The sequence below is a fragment of the Pezoporus occidentalis genome, unplaced genomic scaffold (assembly GCF_034315485.1).
Source record: "Pezoporus occidentalis ecotype Australia unplaced genomic scaffold, CSIRO_AGI_Poc_V1 ctg130, whole genome shotgun sequence".
NCBI lineage: Eukaryota > Metazoa > Chordata > Aves > Psittaciformes > Psittacidae > Pezoporus > Pezoporus occidentalis.
Window position 1 is genome coordinate 1,946,404 of NW_026913104.1, and position 22,057 is coordinate 1,968,460.

The 22,057-nt window shown below is 50.9% G+C and overlaps 3 protein-coding genes and 1 long non-coding RNA gene across 9 annotated transcripts; 3 read left to right on the forward strand and 1 right to left on the reverse strand.

Annotated features, from left to right (window-relative positions):
- Positions 1–2,446: 2,446 nt before the first annotated feature.
- POU2AF2 (POU class 2 homeobox associating factor 2) lies at positions 2,447–11,198 on the reverse strand. Of its 3 annotated transcripts, XM_062608705.1 has the most exons (5): positions 11,037–11,198; positions 8,412–8,521; positions 4,520–4,562; positions 3,525–3,820; positions 2,447–2,966 (listed from the first exon to the last, which is right to left on the reverse strand). In XM_062608705.1, exons 1-5 carry the CDS (start codon positions 11,044–11,046, stop codon positions 2,565–2,567), a joined length of 861 nt encoding a protein of 286 aa, XP_062464689.1. In that variant the 5' UTR covers positions 11,047–11,198; the 3' UTR covers positions 2,447–2,564. The 3 variants fall into 3 exon arrangements, with proteins under 3 accessions (XP_062464689.1, XP_062464690.1, XP_062464691.1); XM_062608706.1 differs by lacking the exons at positions 8,412–8,521; positions 11,037–11,198 and adding an exon at positions 6,564–6,706; XM_062608707.1 differs by lacking the exons at positions 8,412–8,521; positions 11,037–11,198 and adding an exon at positions 6,001–6,189.
- LOC134158608 (uncharacterized) lies at positions 11,198–13,281 on the forward strand. Its single transcript, XR_009962831.1, has 2 exons — positions 11,198–12,237; positions 12,434–13,281. It is a non-coding gene; the product is annotated as an uncharacterized LOC134158608 (long non-coding RNA).
- A 364-nt stretch (positions 13,282–13,645) lies between these two features.
- HINFP (histone H4 transcription factor) lies at positions 13,646–18,168 on the forward strand. Its single transcript, XM_062608716.1, has 9 exons — positions 13,646–14,024; positions 14,272–14,498; positions 14,682–14,793; positions 15,054–15,206; positions 15,698–15,775; positions 15,869–15,989; positions 16,084–16,222; positions 16,498–16,622; positions 16,862–18,168. The coding sequence occupies exons 1-9, from the start codon at positions 13,862–13,864 to the stop codon at positions 17,382–17,384; spliced, it is 1,641 nt and encodes a 546-aa protein (XP_062464700.1). The 5' UTR covers positions 13,646–13,861; the 3' UTR covers positions 17,385–18,168.
- A 207-nt stretch (positions 18,169–18,375) lies between these two features.
- LOC134158613 (complement receptor type 1-like) lies at positions 18,376–21,406 on the forward strand. Of its 4 annotated transcripts, none has more exons than XM_062608721.1 (4): positions 18,376–20,062; positions 20,288–20,455; positions 20,560–20,793; positions 20,890–21,406. In XM_062608721.1, the coding sequence occupies exons 1-3, from the start codon at positions 19,813–19,815 to the stop codon at positions 20,772–20,774; spliced, it is 633 nt and encodes a 210-aa protein (XP_062464705.1). In that variant the 5' UTR covers positions 18,376–19,812; the 3' UTR covers positions 20,775–20,793; positions 20,890–21,406. The 4 variants fall into 4 exon arrangements, with proteins under 4 accessions (XP_062464705.1, XP_062464704.1, XP_062464701.1 ...); XM_062608720.1 differs by having other exon boundaries at positions 20,560–20,763; XM_062608717.1 differs by having other exon boundaries at positions 20,630–20,793.
- Positions 21,407–22,057: the final 651 nt, after the last annotated feature.

Consider the following 22,057-nt stretch of genomic DNA (forward strand, 5'->3'; position numbering starts at 1 on the left):
TCCCTCTGATGCAGCAAAAGAGAGAGTAGGGGTCACAGGGGAGTACACAGGCCTGCCTAAGAGGTTTGGGACCTGAAGCCCCTGCTGTGGCTGCTGGTGATGGGAGGGTAGATCCAGTGAGGCTATCGTGGTGTGGGGGGAGCTGGAACTCCTGGGAGCCCAGGGTAATGTTTACTTCTGTAACCAGAGACCGCAGAGCAGAGAGTGCAGGCTGCTCAGCTCCAGCCCTGCCTGAGCTGTGTGCCTTAAGGAAACAAGAAGCACCCGTGTTTGGGTGTTCCTGCATGTCCTGGGTTTCGGAGCATTTCCAGGCTCACAGACCTGGTTAAGATTTGAATGCCAGAGTGGGTCAAATACTTCCAAGACAGCTCAAAAACTTCCTATCCTTGCTTCTCTCTCAGAGCCTGATGGAAATAGAGCCAGACTGAAGTTGGTGTCCCTGTCCATGCAAGGCCCTTGAAGAAGGTACGGCTGAGATTTGCCACTTCTGTCAAGCAGCAGCTACAGACAGCGATTCGGGTGGTGCTGTCTGTTGTGGAATGGAACGATGCTGTGGGCTCATGCAGGTCTCAGGTTTGGTAGCACAGGGGACTGGGTGCAGGGCAAGGAGACCTGCACACACCTGAGATGCTCTGGGGCTCCTTGCCTTGCCCTGGCTGATGGTCAGGAGAGCAGCTCTGAGCAGATGCCAACCTGGGATGCTCCATGCTGGCTGCTCGCAGGAGCCTCTGGTGCCCAAGGTCCAAGCATGGGGAGGCAGCCGGGCTCACCTCGCCCCATGTTTAGCAGTGTGTGCGGAGGAGTCCTGGTTGATGGCTCTTTCCCTGGGCTGAGCTTTCCATGTCTCCACAGGACCCCACTAGCAAACAGAAGGGCACAGCCCATGGGGATAAGCAGAGGTGAGATCTGAGGCACAGAGAGCAGCTGGAGTTTGCTTTTTCAAGCAGGTCTGAACAAGGCTGGGGAATCAGGAAGCGTTGGGAGGGACCCCAGTCCAGCCAGGACCGGAGCTGGGTGCTCCTGGCCAGCTGTGGGCTCCTCTTGAGGCACGAAGAGCCTGGGACAGCTCCAGGGCTACTGCTGTGGGCTGCAAGGCCCTAGGGGTAGAGGCTGTGCTGGGCCCCTGAAGACATCAATGGGTCTGCCCAGTATGGTCATTGTGTGCACACTGGGGTGCAAGGACATTCCTGGGCTCCAGGAGGAGGGGTGCCAGGGATGGTGCTAGGTGGTATCCCTGTACAGCAAAGAGCTTTATTTGTGCAGAGGACTGGCCTGGCTGCTTGGCAGCTCTTTGCAGTGATGCTTACAGGGACCCAGTATCGTTGCCTATTTCTAGGTGCAGCGCTGTATCCCCAGTTCACAATGCCCCACAGAGAGGTGCCTGTAGACAGCATGGCATGAAGCGATGCTCTGGGCCCGATCCTGAGACTCCAGTGCTGTTTATAATCCCTGGATTGTGCTGAGAAGGCTCCAAATGTCCCATCAGCCTCAGGATTTGAGAAGAGGCAAGGAGGGCCTTAAAGCATCTCACTGCTACACACTTTCAGGCAATGGAGAGCTCCTGTTCTTCCTCAGCAAGGATTTGTTGCTGCTTCTGTGGGTGCCAGGCTGGGAGGTGAGATGGGGCAGAGCAGGTAACCTCCACCGGCTCTGGATGCAGCAGGCGGGACCGGCTGCATGTGCGAGGGTTGCGCAGGACTCCTTCGAGTGCGTGTTTGCGGGTGCAGAGCTACCTCTAGTGGCAGTGCGCCCCGGCAGAGCCCTGGGACCTTAAATCAGCCTTGGTCCCAGTTCTGGGGCCGGGTGGGTATCTCTAGGCAAGGGGCTGTCAGCATTCTGCCTTATGCCCACTGACTCAAGGCTTGTATTTCTCTGAGGGAACAGCTCTGCGTTTTCTTCAAGGCAAAAAGGAAATTGGGGAGGGTGAGCTTTGTGCATTACAGGTCAGGCTTCCTCCTGCACAGAGCATCAGGCAGGATGGTGTTCCCACAGCCTGCCAGGCCCCCAGCTTTATTTGGTTGTAGCTTCCTGTGCTATAGGCTCTAATGTGTCATGAACTTGCTACTCTGGGCATAACTTTTGCGCAAGCTAATGTCATTGTTCGTAGCATGCTGGAGTTAGGAACTAGCATTTATGCTGCTAGGTAACAAGATACCATTACACAGACTCTGTGCTATTAAGGAGGCCCTGCCCCAGCCCCAGCCTTGCTCTTCCTAAATGTTTTCTGGTAATGCTGTGTAAGGGGTTTAAGGTTCAGAGCAGCCTGTTTTCCCAGCACCTGAAAAGAAGTACCAGAGATCCTTGTTTGTGCAGATGTTTTTCAGGCTGTGAATTTTACTTGTAGCACAGCGGGACTGTGAGCAATGACTTTCATAAGGCACTAGAAGGCACCACTATAAGCTAAATGTGGTACATCCAAGTGATTGTACTTCTAAACAGAGCATACAGCACTGTACAGTGTTGGCATCCTCTGTTTAAAGGACCATCTTTAGGAAAAAGCACACAAGTAATTAATTTGCTTCAATAATGGTCCATTCTTCTTTTCCTCCAGCTCTTAACTCTCATCAATAAGTTCTCCGGCCTTCATAAGTCCCCAAGATGGGACTTCCATCATCTTTTGCCCAGGCAGAGTTATCATGCAGAGGTGATGTCTCTGAGGACTGCTCTGTTGAGAGGTGGCTCATCCTGGAGGTAAGCTCATTTGCCACAGTCATGATTGGTGAGAAGGTGTAGGGTGAGGTGGCAGCATAGCTGGGGGAGTAGTGGACATCTTCAAGAGGGTGCAAAGGGTAGGGCTGGGCTCCGGGGATGGCTGTGGTCCAACCTGAGCTTCCGTATGGGGAAATGCTTCCTGATTCGTGTGAGGAGAGGCAGCTGGCACTGGCAGGCAGTGGCTGCAGAGGGTCTGAGCATGCACCATCCAGCTGGCTGAGACTGTTGGGTGAGGTCTGCTCCCAGGGCTCTCTCTGCACGGAATCAGGGAGAGAAAGCAAGAAAGAACCCTTAAGAATAAAAGCTTGGCATATCTAGCTTGGCTTCACCAAGCCAAGCCATCCTCAGCGCCTAGCTGGGAATGCTCACATCAGTTCTGTTGCTCTGGAGCAGTATTTGGTATTAAAGCTTTTGCAAGGAAACATCTATGTTGTCAATAGCAGGACTGACCATTCCTGACCCTGCAGGGCCCAGAGTGAATGGAGAAGTGGCATTAATGGGGATAGGCAACAGCCTGGAGCTGACTAAGGATGTTTCTAGAAACAAGGAACTTAATGCAGGAGCTGTTTTGGGGAGCAGGGGAGGTTGTTAATTTAGGAGCTGGTCTCCAACAGAAAGAGGGGATAATGACATGAAGGTCATGGTCAAAGAGAACAAACATTGCCCTTCAGCCCTGCCCCTTCTGTTGTGTTCTCTGCTGTAGCTGCCTCCTGTAACAGCCACATCCTTCCTGCATAAGTCCCCCTGACTTAAACCCAGCTTTAAATTGGGTAAACTTTCATTGGGTGACTGAGAACCACAGACTCACTCACTAGTAGGAAGTGCGTTGTGTCATTAGGTAAAGATGGCAGGAGAGGGGGCACAGAAGGGCTGAAGAAGGAGCTGGTACCAGCTGTGAGGGGAGTAGCATGGTAATCCCCATACTGGTCTGTGAGATACGGGTCCAGAAGTGCTGGGAATGCCTGAGTGGCAGACGAATCGCTAGAGAAGGGCTTGGAGCCTAGAGGGGATGAGTAGACATCACTGACAAACTGCTTTGTGGTGTGGAAATCCAACTCTGTGGTGAAGGATCTCCTGACGCCATAGTAACCAGCCGTGGTAGGTGAGCCTGCAATGGCAAAGAGAAAAAATTGGCTCAAGGGAAACCATAACAGCAGCACCAAGAGAGCCACAGAGCTACAGCCACTGCTGCAGACACAAAGTAGAGCCCTTTTCACTCTAGAATCACCCAGGGTAGGAGTCGCTCCTGTCTTCAAGCAGGTGTGTCAGCCCAATGGGCTTTTAGCACCTCAGACTGACCTGATCCAGCTGATGTCCCCATCTGCAGCAAACCAAGTGTGTTTTGGGAAAGCTTCAAGTATGAGGCCAGAGTTTGCTTCTTCCTTGCTCTGCTACAGCTCTTGGGGAGGAGGATGGTGTTACAGTCTCATACCCCCTTTCCCTGCCTAAGAGTTTAAACAGGTAAGCTCCTGGTTTCATACTTTCTCTCTGCAGCTTCAGGGAAAACTAGAAGACACAGAGGGAAAAGAAGGGCTTCTGTGTGGCACCTCTACCAAAAGAGATGGGAACTGCTTTAATTACCTTTTTCACCTCTGGGAATGTCATACAAGATTACAGAGGCTTTTCTTTTATTATTGCTGTTCCTGTTTTGACTTTTTCAATTACTTTCCTCCTGGGCTCTCTCTGAGAGGTAGCCCTACTCCACTGCTCCTTTGCTCACTTCATGTGCTTTGGAGGAGAAGAAACAGGAGCAACAACAACTGTCCAAGTGATACAGAAGTCATTTATCAGTGGAGGAAAACCTCACCTGGCATTTGGACAAATGATGACTGTGGTGTGCTGATGCTGCCCTGCAAAAGATAAAGATATGTTAAAAAAGGTCTTTTCAAAGCAAGGCAGCTCTCTAAGCGTGTAGTTTGGGAAGGTGCTGGCATCATTCCGATGCACTATTTGAGTCTTGGTGCTATCAGCATGAAGAGCTTAACTCTAAGATTTCAAGCCTCTAGCCTCTGAGGTATTAGCAGATGTAGGCTAAGAAGAGATTTTGAAGTCTTGTGTAGAGCTGATAACAGTAGAAATATCAAGATAACTGGCTGCTTTCTCATGGGCTGCAGGGTCCCTTAATGCAGGCATAATGCTGAGCCTTCCGTTTTGGTGTTGGCTCAGAAGAGGTCTCAATAAGCTGGTCTCTAAGCCCTTGGCTGGTCAAAACAGGAAGATTCTGCGCTGCCTGTGTTCTAGCCCAGCTCTCTTGTGCTCCATCTACCTGCTGCAGAGCTGCATTAGCTGGCCCCTCCTGGCAGAACAGGCAGGCTGTTCCTTCTAGTTCCTATTTGGGTGTTACAGAAGTATCGATAAAAACAATCTCTTGGTCCCTAAGGAAGAATTAGCCTTGAGTGACCCTGGTGCTCATGGTGGCTAATTCCTTGCAAGTACTCAGGCAAAGCCATCTGCTCCTCTGGATGAGAGCTCACACACAGAGTTTGACTGAGTTCTGTCTCCTGACTTCCAAGCCCACAGAGCAGAAATACCATGCCCATGGCTGCATTACTTCAGCTGTGCTGTTGTAGTGGCCAGTGATGGTGGCATGCAATTTTCAGTTTGCATAGTGCAAACAGGAGGTTCCTGCCATAGCAAGCAACCAAATTTAGAGGTTTAGATTTGAATTAAATTTGCCAGCGCCAGGACTTCCTTTTACTGCTGAGGAAGGTTTGCAGCTGCTCCCTGCTCCATCATGAAAATGAGCTCTGAGCCCACACGAGTCACGCAGGCTGCAGGAGTGGTACGAGGCATCAGGAAGGAGCCCTTTGGCTTGTGGTCAGATGAACGTGTTCACGCTGCAGGTTCAGGACTTGCACCTGCCCCCAGCTGGGACATTTTTGGCCACAGACCTCAGTGAGGATCATAGCTGGATATGCAGGCTGCCCTGCAAAGCTAAAGCCTCCACATGCAAATCTGGTCTTGGCAGACACCCCTCTCTCAGCATCCATGTCACTTCAGTGCCAGTCTCTAGTATGAAGTGTTTAAAGTTACCAGTGTATCTAAGTTCAGCTTTGATCCTGTGTGTTCAACAGCTACTGAAACCATCTGACTGTGTGTGTCACAGGCAGCAAGTCCTCTTGCACATGCCTGTGGTGAATAGCCACAGAGCTAACATTAACTGTGAGGGTTTTACTTGCCTTAATTCAATTTCAAGAGCCTCTGCAGCAGCCCATCTTTGGCCTTCATCACAGCAGGCACCTACATACTTGCAGAGACCTCCATTTCACTTGCCTCCTGGCTCCTTACCAAGTGATGAATGGCTCAGCTTAATTGAAGCACATTAGTTCATTTCCTCCCTGCATTACTTCCTTTCAGTGCTGTGGGACTGGGGTAGCTGGATCTTCTGCACCACACCAGTGTGTCTGTTTAGCATCACTTGTGCCCACAGTATATTCAGCTGCTGATAAGCTTGGTCTCAGCCTGCCTCACACAAGAGCAGGCAGATATACTGGTTAGGGGTACTCCAGAGAGCTGTGTTGCTTCACTGCCTTGGTAACCTGGGAGCGTTGTTCAGCTACAAGGCTGCCTTGGGGGCCTAAACATAAGGTTGCAGGTCAAAATAATGACCTGGTCCTGCAGTGGGGCTCTATGGTGCCCTTTGACTGTACTTTGGCTTCAGTGTATCTCATCTCCAGACCCAACCTGTAGCACAGCAGCTGGAGGAAAAGACATTAACAGTAAAAGCAAAGTTGAGCCTAGGCAGAGCACCTCACTGGTTTGCTGATGGCAAGTATGGAGAATGATCCACCCCTGGCCTCTGAGTCCTGCTGGGCATAGCGCTACATCTGTGTACCTAGCAGCTTCCTCACCTGAGGAAAGAAGGTAATCCTGCAGAGGGCAAATGCTGGTTTCATGCCTACAGTGGGAAACAAGTCAGATCTTCACTAAAGCCCAGGACCTTCTGCCCTGCATCTGATGCGAACTCAGAAGCCCAAACTGTGTGGATTTCATCACAATACACACTGGTTTCTTGTGATTTGATGTATGCAGGGACTAGTTGTCATGAAATTGTTGCTGTTCTGCTGCTTCAGTAAACAGCCCAGTGGCTCACCTCCGATGAGCAATGCCCTTTCCTTAGCATCATGAATCTCCTCTATAGACCTCCCCTTGCACAACAGCGGTTTACCGATTTTGGAGCAAACATCATGTTCAAACAATAGATGCAGCTAAATTACACAGCATCATAAATACACAAAGGGGTGTTCAGTTATCTGCTGCTTGATTCGGGATTATATTATGTCACATGAACAGAGCTGCACTTACAGCTGTTCTTTTCATGATACATTCAAGCAAATACAGACATTTGCCCTGCACAATAATTTTTTGTGCCTTGTAAGGAATTAGTAACAGGGCTGATATTGCATTAGATTGATACACAACTGCTAAGCTTTGGAATACAAAGCAAAGTGTAATAAAGCAAGCAGCAAGTGGTCTACAGTTCCTAGGGCTTTTTATTGCAGCTGTTGAAGCTGCTTTCTTCATAAAGAGAGCAGGTAAACATGATAGTCATCAACCAGGATCTGTTGTCTCAGTGAGCACAAACACAACACTTGCTTCCTGCTGCTCTCCAAAGCAGTCTTCCCAAATGCCTCCTGGTGGGAGCATGTGTTTCCCAGTGACTGTCCATGGCTCAGGGCAGTCTTCTGCATTTCTGCAGTTAGCTGAAGGCTGTGAAGATATCTATGGCTAGATCTTGCTGTGTTTGGTAGTGCCCAAACTGGCTTTCTGCCTGTTTTGTCACAGAGTTAACATGTGAAAGTAACAGTGAAAAAAAAAACAAACTTGGAAGTCCCTTTGAGGTCTCTGTTTTTTGCTGAAAGCAAAAACCCTGAGGCAAGTGGATGGGGGGAAAGAGCATTAACACTGTGTGTTCTGCTGCCAGCCATTTGTGTCTTTGCTCCTGCCCTTTCCTTCCAGGACACAGTTTCAGCAGCTTGACTGCATCTCCTCATCTGTCAGAAGGCCACATTGCTCCCAATCAGCCTGGAAGGAGGTGCTGCTGTTTGGTAAAGGTGAGTCTCAAGAGTACACAGAGAACGGCTTACTGTGCTACCAGATGCCATGTGCTGGCACCTGCAATATTGTGTCTTCTGTGCACAGCACTGCTTCTCTGGCTAGTGATTGAGAAAAAACAACATAGTGCACTATAATTTAGGTTTCCTGTTGCTATAGAACCACTTTAAGAAGAAATCATCTCTAACAAACTGATGCTTGGCCTCTTTCCAGACCATAAAATCACTGCATCTCTTCTGGCACTCTAGTATGCCAGAGAGGAGCTGGAAGCAGCACAGCATTCTGGGAAGAACATCTATTTTTGTGGCACTGAGTTGAGTGTAGCTAGTGAAAAAGGAAGTTGACTTGGAAGGGTGTCATATGCAGGATGTGGAAGGAATGAGAAATTCAGCATTACTGATCTGCTTGGGAAAAACAGCCAAAGGACTTCAGTCCCTCAAAGGTTCACTAATGCAAAAAATCAGGGAGACATCTGTGATCTTTCAGGGCAAACACGAACGCTGCAAATGGTTTTTGCTATTCTAGGTCAATGTTGGCGATGCCCTGAACTCAGCATAAATGCTCTTTAAACCAGAGGATTGCATGACATGACTTTTCTGGTTCGGAAAAAGGGCTGTGTGGTGGTGGAATGCAAAGTGACTTACACTGAAGTGGGAGGCACTGCTGTGCCTGGATCGTTTCTCAGCAAGAAGGTCCTTGACTGTGTGCTTCACCCTCACTCCTTGGTACACCCGTTTGCCAAAATCTGTAGGGACTGAGGAAATGAAATGGGCATTAGAGGAGTTTATTGAAAGCATAGAGCAGCTGGAGGAGGTTGTTATGGAAGAAGCAAATTCATTTCCTCTGTATGACAAGTTAGGAAGGAAGCACATAAGACTGCTATTATTAATATAAAATCATCCCTTAGGAGCCAAACACCCAGGCCTACTCATTTGCCCTACCTTGTATTTCAGCACTGGGTGCCATGTGGTTTCCATGCACATCCCTCTGTGTCAGATATGACTGGCTGAGGGGGTTTGGTTTTTCCAAAGAGAGCTCTGGGGGGTCCTATGTTTCCTCTTTGGGTCAGTAAAATTTGCTTTAACTGCACATCCCTACTGCTTTCAGCAGAGGTGGTGTTGGTTTAGCCCTTCCCTGCCCTTCTGGAGCTGCTGGCTTTCAGCACATCGCTCTGTGAGCTTTGATGTCAGCGCAGCAAAGGTGGAAATACCCCAGGGAGCTGGAATGGCTCCTGTGAACAGTGATGTGAATCACAGTGCAGATCTCTGCAAAGAGAAAGGAACTGTCTGCTCAGTGTGATTTGTATCCACAGTGAATACAGACAGGCACTTTGGGACTCTATTGTTTTATCAAGGTTATCAAGGAAGGCACAAAGAGGGGTACAGTGTCTTGGCCATGTCACCCAAGAGGCTGATGGCAGGCCAGGATCCATTTTCTTCACCTGACTGGATTACAGCACAACCTGTCTATAGGGTCTGTGTGACTTTGGGTATGAGGCATTTGTCCTCTTCCTCTGCCAGGATAAAGCTTTGCAAGATCTGCCTTGCGTACAGGTGTTTTGGCACAAGTGAGGGCAGAGAGGTGCAAGGTACAATACTAGGAACAGCTCTTTTATCTTGGCTAGCAGGCTATGCCTGAACAGAGATCCCACACCTGTGGAGCCAGGGAGGGATGTCCATATGGGCTTTTATTGAGATCTTCCAGAGAAGAGCTTAATTTGAAGCTAATCCCTTGGAAAACACACAGCCGTGTCCTCTGAAGGGAACACAAGCAGACATTCCACAGCTGATGTGTTTGATCTTTAAAACTGTGTTTTATCGTTTTGCCTTTCTGCTTTTCAGGATGCGTCATTTGGCTCCATTTATCGCTTTCATTCATGTGGCATTGTGGCCCCAGGTGCCCATGGACATTGAGAGGTTAGAAAGGGAAGAGCAGAGACTTCAGCCAAGACTAGGCAGAAGGCAAATATGTTGCAAGAGACGGTACCCCAAAAGGCTTATGATCAAAATAGAGGTGAATGCTGAGTCTGAATATGAACCAGTGAGCATCTGTGGACAGACTAGGACATGGCTGGAATGGGTATCAATCCTTGCAGCTGAGAGGAATCTCTATACTGAATCTGGCTTTTTTTGACAGCCCATAGCAGAAATCTCCCTCCTGTAGTCCCTTTCCAGGGCTGTCTTGCTGAGAGCAGTAGGAAGCATGGTTACCTGGTGTGCACATGTAGCTGGAGCTCGAAAGCTGTGGAAGAGCAGGCATAACTGGCAGAAATAGCTATGCTTTCCATAGCAGAAACGTTGCACCTTTGCATAAGAATTCATTTAGAGATAAGAGTGTTGATATTTGATGGAAAAGTCTCAACTGTATAGCACAGTCCATTGAGTTCCATCGTGGTTTCACACCTGTGATAAATTGTGCAGCCTTTGCTAGCTGCATCCAGTTGAAGATTCAGGCCTTGATTTAGCAGAGAACTTCTGGAGAAGCACTGAAGCCAAGCCTTATGTTGAATTTTTAGAATGGGAATATTTCTAAAATGGCATCGCTAGAAAAGCTGTGAGCAGCTTTTCTTCATTTATTCTGCAGTCTGATACTGCCAAATCCCACAGCCTCTCTGTATGAACTGAACTTGCTTCTCTGTGACCTGTTCTAGAAAGTGTCTGATGCTCTGCACTTCTGCAGTCCTGTTTTCCTAATGTATTTACTATGGTCTAAAGACATTAGACAAACACTTCCACACATCCTTACTTTTACACATGGGTGCTCTTGAAGTTACTTCACTTATGCGCTCACAGTTATTCCTCTGCTCAAATTCAGAAGTAATAAAAGTAATGGCTCTGCCCTCTAGCCCTGTTTTTAACTTAGCAGTCCAGCCCCACAGAACTAAACCTGTTGCTTTCTGTGAGTTATTTATCAGGATCTGATGCTGAGCAATTGAAACTCCAGATAACTCTGCTGTTGCCAGCACTGGGGAAGAGAATGCTCATTTAGGCCTGAGTTTATATAATTTTCAGGCAAATTGAATCATATCATTTTGATCTAACCTCATTTTGGGAAAGTGCTGCATTGTGAAGGAATAGAAATTCAGCCTAGTGAAGGCAGAACATGCTAATAGATGCTATTAAGTTATTGTGACATTAAAGATGCCACAAATCAATTTTAGAAAATCCTTTCTGATTTTAAAATGAGCCTAAGGACAACATGGTATGTTCTTTTGCTGATATTTCCATAGAGGCTTCTATTTACGCTTGTGAAAAGGCGCTGAAACTCACCTGTTTCCATTGTCACTGCTGACAAGTCCCAGCTCTTGGACTCTGCAGGAGTTTGTAGAAGGGCTGTCTGTCATGAACCTCCCAGCGCAGAGTGAAGTCTGTGCTCATACTCCACTGGTAAAGATCCAGTTGAGCCTGATGGAAATATGTTTTTGACAATTTAGTGATGTCTCCATGATACCTTGTTTGGGATTTGCTTAAATGCAAATCTCTTGATGTGTGTTTCACTCCAATTTGCATGGTCAGTGCGGATCATTCCCAAAGAGTCCCTTTCCTGTCTGAGCAGACACTTCATGGATGAAAACTGAAGTTTACCAACAGAAAAATCCTAGGTTAAAGTGAAAGGCTGGTATGTTTTGCAGCGATGGGCCATGGCCTTACAGGTGAGGAACCTGGCTGGAAAAGCAAGGCCTGGGACAAGAGCATCTTGTCATGTGTAAGTGTGAGATACCCATGTGCTGTTGAAGATGAACACAGCGGGGCTTATTCTGAGAGTAGTACGGTCTCTTCTGCATCACGCAATTAAAACTGGGTCTTTGAACACTGTGAACCCAGGAAGCTTTGCATATCATTGAGAGCACCTGTGGGGAGAGGAGTAACACTCAGCCAGGGATACGTGCTCATGGGACCAGCTGGAGCATCCTTTAGCAACCCAACAGGCTCCTGGTGGCGGGGGGGGAAGCAGAGTTTGGCTCTTAGTTATCAAGCAAGGGGTTCTCTTTCAGAAAGTCTGAGATTAGTCTCCACTGAGATGCCAGGAAGGGAAACAGCAGCCAGGAAATGACCTGTTTTTACAATGCTGCTAGACCCAGATTAAAGGGACTTTTGGCCAGGCCTGCTATAACCATTCCTTTGTTCCCAGCCTCCAAATGGTAGCAAGACTGTTTCTGCAAAACAAGAAGCAGAGTTAAGCCTTAAATTCTTATTTAAGCCTAGTAGCTTGTATCCTAGTTCTGAAACATCCACATTTGCTGTAAGAAAGCCATTTTCCCTGCAGCACGGGTAGCACAACCTGTCAATACGCTGAGGATAGGTTTTTGGTGAGGCAGATGATCTCTAGAGCATTTTGTGTACAAGCAGAGCAGGCACAGCATTGCTGTGCTCATTTTACATGAGCAGGACAAGACTGGCGCCAATCTGTTCTTCATTATTAAATATTTCTCCTTTTGTGGAGTCTGCTGCCAGCTTGCGGGACTATTAGGTAAGATCTGTTCCTCTTTGTAACTCTGTGTACTTTGCCCAGTGCTGGCCTAGAGATTAATTTGGCCTGCCATATGAACTTGAAATGCAAAGAACAGCAGCTGGCAAAGGCTGCATCTACTCAGGCCATTGAGGCAAGTGGAGAAAGCAGAGCTGAAATAACATCCTGAATAATTCCCAGTATTCTTAACTTGCAGAACCACTCGGGTATTCTGCCTGCTCAGACATGGAGCTCAGGACCAAGAGGACATCACACAATCAAGGCACTGTGTGCCGACTCTTTTACCATGCATATATGCCCTTACATAAGACAAGTCCTATTGTGGTCCATCCATTCTTAGCCACCCAATCCTGGTACCCGCAGGTGTCTTGGGTTTGGCTGACAGGTAATAGAATGGGCAGGAAGCACCAGGCAGGTTGGGGATGTGTGGGCAGATGTGAAGTCCAACAGAAGAGGGCTGTCTGCACTTTATCAGCAGGAGGCTTAGTTTGCCACCTGCTTCCTGGCAGGCTTCCCAGATAGTTTTGTCTTCTGCGCTGGATATTTATATACTTTCTTTAGGATACACAGGTTAAATCCCAGTCCCATTCAAGCTCATGGCTTTGCACTGTCTACCCTGGCCAGGTGTTTTCTGCACCGGTTACAAAATAATTACATTGAAAGCAACAGATCCTGCAGAAAACAAATAAATGGAGATAAAATAATAATGCTACTAAACCCCCAACAAACAGATCCAGATTCTAACTGAGTCAATTTCAGCACGTACTTCCCATTCACATCAGAGGGGAGAGCTGGTGTGTATGACAGGAATTACAGAAGCCATTGTGTGTTAGAAAGGCACGCTTTGTGGCACATTTTATGCAATTTTAGTTGGATTTAGCGTGGCATTTACCTGTGCCAAAGCAAACTTTGAGTTTTGTGTCTCCATTTGGTGTTACAAAAGCGTGGCACAGCAGTTGTAATGGTCAATGTATATTTGTTTAATTCAAACTGTCATTTCAGTTACTGAGTAAAGAGAATATGTTGCATTATCTCACAGCAGGAGCTGCAATCCTGATGCGTTCTGTGCTCGGCGCTTGGCTGGCATGCTCAGTCATGCGGCTTTTGACCGCAGTTTTGCACTGTGAGAACTCTCTTGTTTAGAGAAGGAAGCATTCTGAAGCGACAAGAAATTAACCTATGTGGCAGCAGCGAACCCAAATGTTACCATAACCAAACGTGCTTTAATCCCAAAACGACTTCGCTCGCAGGTCAGCCCCAAAGGGGGCCGGAACCTTTGTGAGCCAGCTCCGCTTTCCAGCGGGCCCTCTCGGCCGCTGTACGCGCGCCTCCAGCTCCTGCGCGGTGATTGGTCTGCGGCTCGGAGGGGCAGCCGCTATTGGAGGAGCGGTGCAGTCCGTTGGGTTCCGGCGCCCCCCGGCGGGGCAGAGCCGGACGCAGAGTGCGGCCGCTCCAGCGCTCCGCTCTGCCCGGGGCTCCGCCGGCTTTGGCCGCCGCTTCGGTGCCGCTGGGCCCCGCGGTTCCGGGCGGTGCGGGGCCGCCGAGGCCTGCTGGCAACGCCGGAGCAGCTCGTGGCCGCGGCGGTGCGGTGAGCCCTCGGCGTCGCCGCGCTGCATCCCCGGCCATGGCGCCCGCCAAGGCCGGCGGCAAGGGTGCCTTGGTGCTGCAGTGCGAATGGCAGCTCTGCTCGTACGTGGCCTCGCAGATGGAGGAGTTCTGCGAGCATGTGGCCCAGCACCTGCAGCAGCACCTTGCCAAGGAGCGCCGGGACGAGATGGACCCTCTCGGTAAGGCGCTGGCAGCCTCGACCGCTGCTCTCCCACTTGTATGAGCTATTGCATTGTGTGAGGATCCCCCTGTCCCCGAGGAGAGCAGCGCTGCTGCTGCTGGACTGCATGAAAAGAGCTGTGGTGTTCTCTGTGTGCTGCAACCTGAGCTTTACTTGGAAAGTTTCCACCAGGCTGTTAGAGCATGAATATTTCCTGTTTTCTCAGGGTGTAAATGTCATCTCTCATTAATATCTGCCTGTTGCAGAGGAATACACGTGTTTGTGGCAGGAATGCGGTTTCTGTTCCCTGGAGAGCTCAGCTGACCTCACTCGCCACGTCTATTTCCACTGCTACCACACCAAGCTGAAGCAGTGGGGGCTGCGGGCCCTGCAGAGCCAGTCAGATGTGAGCCATTGCCAGCTGGATTTCCAGAGCCGCAATATCATCCCTGAGATCCAGGAAAACTTCCTGTGCCTCTGGGAGTACTGCGAGGTGAGAACAGAGAACCCAGTTTTGCTTTCGTATATTTCATCTTTGGTGCAGCCAAGGGAAGGAGAGCTGCTTTTGTCCTGCAGCTCGCCTGCGTGCCTGCCTGTATTTGTACCTGTGTGAAAGAGCCTGTTGTGCTCAGGCTGATCTCTTCACCCTCTTTTGTTTGTCCCTGCTCCCCAACAGAGATCATTTGATAATCCCGAGTGGTTCTATCGGCACGTGGAGGATCACAGCTTCTGTTCAGAGTACAAGGCAAGAGGGAAGGAGAACCATGTGGTCCTCTGTGGCTGGAAAGGTTAGTGAGTGCATGCAAGGCCTCTCTAGAGAGCTTTGCACAGGGCTGAGTTGCAGATGTTGTCCAGGAACATTAGGGATCACATTAATGATCTCGCTTAGTGATCTCATCCTGCTGTGACTCTTCTCTGGGGGCTTTTTGGAGTTGATTTTTGCTAACCAAAACAGAAGCAAGAAGCCTGCCATTCAGTCAGGTTGCAGATGGTGGCCCATGTGTGAAGGATCTTAATCCATTAATGGCATTCTGTTGCTTCTGTTCAGACTGTGACTGCACCTTCAAGGGGCGCTGCAAACTGCGGGAGCACTTGCGCAGCCACACGCAGGAGAAGGTGGTGGCCTGTCCTACCTGTGGGGGGATGTTTGCCAACAACACCAAGTTCTTTGACCACATCCGCCGTCAGACTGCACTGGACCGTAAGCTCCTGTGGATGGGTTGTAAGCAGTCCTCTGGCTGGGTTATTTGGCTTCCTAGAGGTGCCTGTTCTCTGTAAGCAAAGGGCATGAGTGTGCTTGGAAGCAGCCTGGCTTTTCTGATGGCTGGGACCTCAGACACTGCTGCAGGCAAAGCTGTTCATCCTGTAAGGACCCAGGCAAAGTCAAAGGCAGCAGATGGGCTCTTGCAGCAGCACTGGGATTTGTTTGTTGAGTTCCCTCAAGCTGTGCTGATGTGTGTGTGTGATGGGTTGCTCCCTAGCTCTTGCACTGGCAGCACAAGGAAGCTGTGCGAAGGGGAAGCAGATTGGTCTTTGCAAGTGATTTTGTTTGTAGTCAGTGTCTGCTGTCTCTGCCTGGAGAGGGTTCCCAGTTGCCTCTTTTTCTCACTTGCAGTTCTTTGTGCTGTTCTCTCTGCTCTGATCTCTTTTCTCACCACCCTGTCCTTTTTCTCCCTGCCCCTGATGCTGCAGAGCAGAGGTTTCAGTGTTCTCACTGCTCCAAGAGGTTTGCCACAGAGAGACTGCTCCGTGACCATATGAGGAACCATGGTGAGTAAAGACCCCTTCTCCCAGCTGAGGCCATGAAGAGTGTGTGCTCTTCCCTGTTTTGCAGTAATGTTTTCCACCCACTCTTTCACACAGTGAACCATTACAAGTGCCCAATGTGTGACATGACCTGCCCACTGCCCTCCTCCCTGCGCAATCACATTCGTTTTCGGCACAGTGAGGAGCGGCCATTCAAGTGTGACTATTGTGACTACAGGTGAGGACCAGGGTTCTCCATCTTGCCGCCCAGAGGCACCTGTGTGTGTGTGCTTCACAGTGTTCAACTTTGTTCTCTTATCATTTCCTTTTAGCTGCAAGAATCTCATTGACTTGAGGAAACATCTGGAAACTCACAGCAAAGAGCCAGCCTATCACTGCGAGTTTGAGGCTTGTAGCTTCACTGCACGCTCCCCCTGCTCCATCAAACTGCACTGCCGGAAAGTCCATGAGGTACAAAGAAAGCAGAGGGCTATTCTGCAGTGTAGTGTCTCCCAGTGAGGGTGAGAACTGCTAGTGCAACATGCTGTACAGAAGCATGAATTAAAAAACTAGTCATGCGAAGTACCCCAGGCTGAGCAGGGCTGTAGGAATGTGAGGTCAGGTTGCACTTCTCTCTTATTATTGCAATAGTACATCCTATCGGCCTTCTTGTAGAACATGATTCATCCTTCCAGGCCCACTGATCAGGCTCATGGGGTATTCACATCCCTTTTTCTGCCCTTCAGGGTGACTTCGAGCCGCGGTACAAGTGCCATGTCTGTGACAAGTGCTTCACACGTGGAAACAACCTCACTGTCCACCTCAGGAAGAAACATCAGTTCAAATGGCCCTCGGGACATCCTCGCTTCAGGTACTGCCCAGCCTTAGCTTCTTATTACCTCTTCTCTAGTACAAGAAACAGCTGAAACCACATCCTGTGTCTTGCTGAAGTAGAGGCCTGCCAGTGCTTGGGCTCTGATATTTACCTGTAATGTGCTCAAGACCCATGTACTTTAGGGTTTTTATCATACTTGCACAATATCATATATGAAGTACTGGCCGTTGCAACCAGTGTGCAACTTCACAGTGCCCCTTCCTATCTCTGCTCAGGTACAAGGAACATGAGGATGGCTACATGAGGCTGCAGCTGGTGCGTTACGAGAGTGTGGAGCTAACAGAGCAGCTACTGAAGGACAGAGAGAAGCGGGGTGAGGCACTGGATGGCTCAACTGAGTGTGTGGTGCTGTCTGAGGGTGAGGGCAACCTGCAGGGCATCATTCTGGAGGCCTCAGGAGAGGCTCAACCGGTTGAACACTGTGCTCCTGAGCTGCAGGTGACCCAGCTACCCTCAACCTCTCACTGTGCTGACAGCCCTGAGCCAGCATGGCCCAGTGTCTTCGCAGGAGCAGCACTGTCATCGGGGAAAGAACCAGGCGCCCCACCCAACCCCATCATCCATGTGGTGAACAGGACCAACGAGCATGGGGAGACTGAGACTGTGTATTATGTCATGGCCAGCACCTCCTCAGAGGAGCAAGTGGCAGCAGCCAATGGGCTGGCTATGGAGCTGGAGGAGAATGTCATGGACCGTCTGCAGAAGACAGCTGAGGAGCTGGGCATCCAGATCGTGTGAGGCGCTACCTGCCTCTCTGCATGAGGAAAACTTGGGCCTCCATGGGATGTGCTGGTGGGGCAGGTTGAGAAGTGCTTGAGGGATAGGGCTGAGCTTTTCTTCATCTTCCTGCAGCTGGTGAATTTCCTCCTCTGCTGGCCCAACCTCAGTGGCTGCTGGTTCTGGTCAGCACAGGGAGAGGGGAAGGACAGGTCTCTCAGTTGTGGTCAAGTGACCTGAGCTGGAAAGAGCTGTCCGTCTCCTCCTTGTGGGGATTAGGGACTAGCAAGACTCTCCCACCCTTCCAGGAGGTTTGGCCTTTGCCTGTCACAGTGCTTCCCCTCTTGGTCACTCTTTGGTGATGTGGTCCCTGCTGCTGTGCAGCTAAGTTGTTAGCGCTTGCTGAGCTTGGTCCTCAGCTAGGATCTCCCCAGGCAGGATGGTGTGCTGAGCAGACACCAGCTGGAGCCTCTTCCCTGGGGAGATGAGTGGCGCATAGCAGAGCTGTTCTCCACGATCCATACTTTGTTCTCCAGGGGTGGCATGTTCTCTGTTTGCCTTCAGTACTTCCCTGCACATCACCTCTTCTAGGTTGTTCAGCTGGTGCTGTCAGTGGTGTTTGCACCACTGGTCCCGTTATGCTGTATTGATCCCTGGGAGGAGAAGGCTGGAGGTACTGTCCCTTGCAGGCTGATGCAGCACTGGGGAATTGGAAGCTTTTTTACTGCATTTGTCCTTCTCTGGGTTTCTTCCCCACATTGGGGTTTGGGGCTCCTGGTTGGGCAAAGTGTTCTCTGGCAAGACAAATAAAAGTCAAGACTGCTAAGCCAGTCAGTGTTTGGTGTCTGTTTCAGCCCCATCCCTGCCAGCCGTGGCATGTTGTGGTGAGAGGATGAGACAGTTGCCTGGAGTCTGCAGTGCAGGAGATGGGCACTGAAGAGCAGCCAGGATCTCTTCACGTGTCCTCTGTTCTGCTGCTTGGTGCAGCTGCCTTGGCGAGTGTGTTGTTCCACGTCCCAGAGGTGGCCCTGGAAGGCCAGGTTTCACTCTGGCACTCTTGTTGCCTACATGGGTTTGATTTTTGCTGTCTCCTTCAGGGTGTAAATGTCATCTGTCTGCGATGTCTGGGCTTGTGAGCAGAGCCAGCTTGCCCTTCGCCAAGTGAATTGGATGAGGATAGTATGACGCTGGTGTCCCTGGAGTGATACCCTCATCACCCTGTGTGTGGAGTTGATGTGCTGAGATGAAGGCAGGAAAGCACTCTGCTGATATGGGCTGAATGCTGACTTTCCCCTCTCTTCTCAAGCAGTTCAGCAAAAGCTGATGGAATTCCAGGTTAATGGAGGAAATCACTTTATACTAAACCCTTGGCCATCTGCTCACTTTCCAATTACAAACGCTGGGTGTGATTTGTGGCTGTGCCCTTGGGATGGGGTGATGAGAGCAGCCCCATAGGCTTGTGTTCTGAGTGAGGGGCAGCGTGCTCTGCAGTTGCTGGTAAGGAGCAGGGATGATAGTGGGCAGAGCTGCCTGCTGCAAGCTGTGTGGAAGGTTTCCTGGGGCTGAATCCATGTGAACACAGCTAGGGCCGTCGGCTGGGCACCTTGTGCTCAGGGTGAGGCAGGGTAGGAGGCAGCTGTCTGTCCCAGCAGCCCTGACAGCACACAGTGCAGGAGGATGTTGCTAACTCTGGGTAGAGCATCCCTGTGCTGCTGAAGTGATATGGCTGGGTCTTGCCTAACCTTTCCTGCCTCTGCCCAGCTCTTGCTCCCCGGTACCTGGCAGAGCTGGATTAAGGATACCTTGAGAGAATGGCCTTCTGCCAGGTTTCATTTGCAGTACTTCCAGCTTGGCCCTCTTTCCAGCATGCGGGCCTCAGGGCTCTGTGGCCAAAGCTACAGCTGCAGCTGCATTATCTTGGACTACAGCGCTCCTTCACAATGTGAGTGCTTGGTGGTGGGAGTGAAGACAAGGATGTGGTGACTGGGAGGAGTTGTCCCTTTAAACACTGGATCCAGGGAGGGTAATCTGCCAGAGATTATCTGCTGGGGAGAGGATTGGCATTAAAGGAAATGTCTCCTCCCTTTCCCCTTGTCCTACAGCATGGAAACCAAGTTCACTTTCTCCTGGGGAAGTAGAGAGAGGCCTTTGATTTGAGGGATAAGGGGAGGAGGGCAGAGTGTGCGCTATGGGACTGGGCCTCCTCTTCCTCGCCGTGCTGGCCACGCTGGTCTCCTGTGAGGACCCAGAAGGTAACAGGGTGTTTGGGGAAGAGGGCTTTACAGGCTGCCCAGCACTGCTGGCACCTGGCTGGACTGGTCTTTTGGAGCAGCGAGCAAGACCTTTGTCGTGCCCCTGTGGTGAGCACAGGGGAAGTGGGAGCTGGTCTGCACAAGAGCTGGGTGCTGCTAGAGGATGCACTCCTCACCACAGCAGGGTGTGAGCTGGGATGAGCCTTTGCTGGGCTAGTACCACCTCCCTGCAGATCTCTGAGGACTGGGGAGCTGGCAGAAAGGGTGGTCCCTGGCCTCAACCCTGCTCTTCCTTGCTCCCTATGGCACCAGGACACCTGGACACTTACTGGTCTGGCACAGCACCCATCTGTTTGGGAGGCTGCAAGGGAAAGCACAAGGAGCTGAAGAGGAGCCAGTGTGGGAATGGCAGCTGCTGCTGGCTGGGATACAAGTCCTTCTGCAGAGGTACAGCCAGAGCACGGATAGCGGGGGGGATTGGGGATGGCTGCAGAGCTTGGCACAGCCAGCTTGGGGAGGGCAGGTTGTGTGCCATGCACGTGTGGAGTCTCTCCAGCAGTCCCGGGGCACCTGCAGATCCTGCACAACACCCACAGCCTTATGTGGGTGCATGCTCTTGGGCTGCACAGGGTGCTAGCCCTGCACTGCCCTCAGCAACCTCCCTGTCCCCAGTGAACTGCGGGCGACCCGAAGCAGATTTCCACTCGGTGGTGTACGGTAATGACTGGTGGGTCGGCTCCGTGGTGCGGTACAGCTGCAGACCTGGGTTCCTGCTGCTGGGGGACCCAGCCAGTGCCTGCCAGTCCGACGGCCACTGGACCCCCAAGCCTACCTGCCTCCGTGAGTACTGCTGGGTGAGGGCTGCAGGCAGGTCTCCAGTCTCTTTTCTCCCAGCTGTAGGGCTGGTGGGCAGCCTGTCATGGGCTCTGGCTCTGCTCTTGCAGGGATCTGCCTGCGAGGTCGGATTGAGATCAGTGAGAGGGACATCACTGGGAGATGCTCTTCATCTTGCAGCACCCAGGCCCACCTGGGAGCCTTCCTCAAACGCGGCTGCATCAAGATCTCGGGCTGTGTCACCAAGCACTCGGGCTGGGCCCGCTGGTTCCTGCGCTGTGATGTCTGCGAGTGTGACTGCTATGTCCCGTGTGGTGAGTCCTGACAGCTGCTGCTCACCTTTGGTAAGGGCCTCCCTCATTGTTTTGTGGGAGAGGGTGACAGTGAGAGCTGGGGGGTGCCAAACAGCTCAAAATCTGCTGCCTTTGCTCTCCTTACAGCTTCCTCTGGATAGAGTTGGGCCACCCAGGGCTGGCCCCATGCCGAGGGAGGCTTCAACCCTGGATATCTGCTTACCTTCATCAGTGTCTCCGTTGCTGTTCTTCTTTCTTAAGCTCCATGCATTTCAAGGCTGTCATCTAAGAGGAGAGGAGATGTTCTGGACTCGCTCTCTTGTAGGGCTGCCTTCCTGCCTGGCCCCATCCCATGACTCTCCATTGGCAGGGGATGTTCTATGAGCAGCAGGCACTGAGGAGCTGCATGCGTTTCCTGCAGCTGGGCTTGGGAATGGTGCTGTCTTGACCCCCATTTGCCTGGCTGCTTCCTAGAGAAGGTTCATGTCCCCTTTAGGAGGGAGAGAACACGTGCCTGCTCACTATCTCCATGCCATGGTCAGAGCTCTCAGGCCAGAGCAGCCTGACCAGTGCTGCACCACCCATTGCTGAAGAATCAAGTGTTAGAGTGGGACAAACTGCCCCCCAGCCTCCCTGGGAGTGCTAGGACCAGAACAGCTAATTGCGTGAGCTCTCAGGTACAAAGCCTTTCCCATGGCCATGTGGTCCACACACTGGCTTCAGGGCATGCTTCTTTGAAGTGTCTACACTCTTGCCCTGAGAGCCCCTTTCCCCAGGGACTTTTAACAGTTTGGGGACACATGGAAGCTGATGTCCTGCAAGTAAAATGGGTAAGGAGGTATAAGAGGCTGTCCTGAGCACAGCAGGACCCTCTTTGGTCCCATAGATGGAGGAAAAGACCTGGTGCATGGGTCCCCAATGTCTCCTTCCGAGCACCTGAGAATGGAGCTGGGCTGTGGGCCCTCATTGCCTACCATGGGGCCTGTTAGCCTGTGCCCTGCTGCTATTAATGTGGCCTTTGGCAGGAGCAGCCATCACGGGCACTGTGGTAACCCTGTGCTCTGCCACCTCTCTTCTCAGGAGTGGGTTTCTGAACAGGCTTCCTTCCCTAAACTCTTTGTTCTCCCCTTCAATGATCATTCCCTCCTCACTGGGGCTGTGCTCAGTGGCTTGCATTCATGCTGACACTGGTATCCGGCTCCAGCCTTGTGCTCCCTGGGAACTGCCCTGGCTCTCTCCGAAGCAGCAATGGAAAAGTCAGGTACTTTATTCCCCCAGGGAAGGAAAAGGTGGTCTGGAACACGTGTGATGGGAT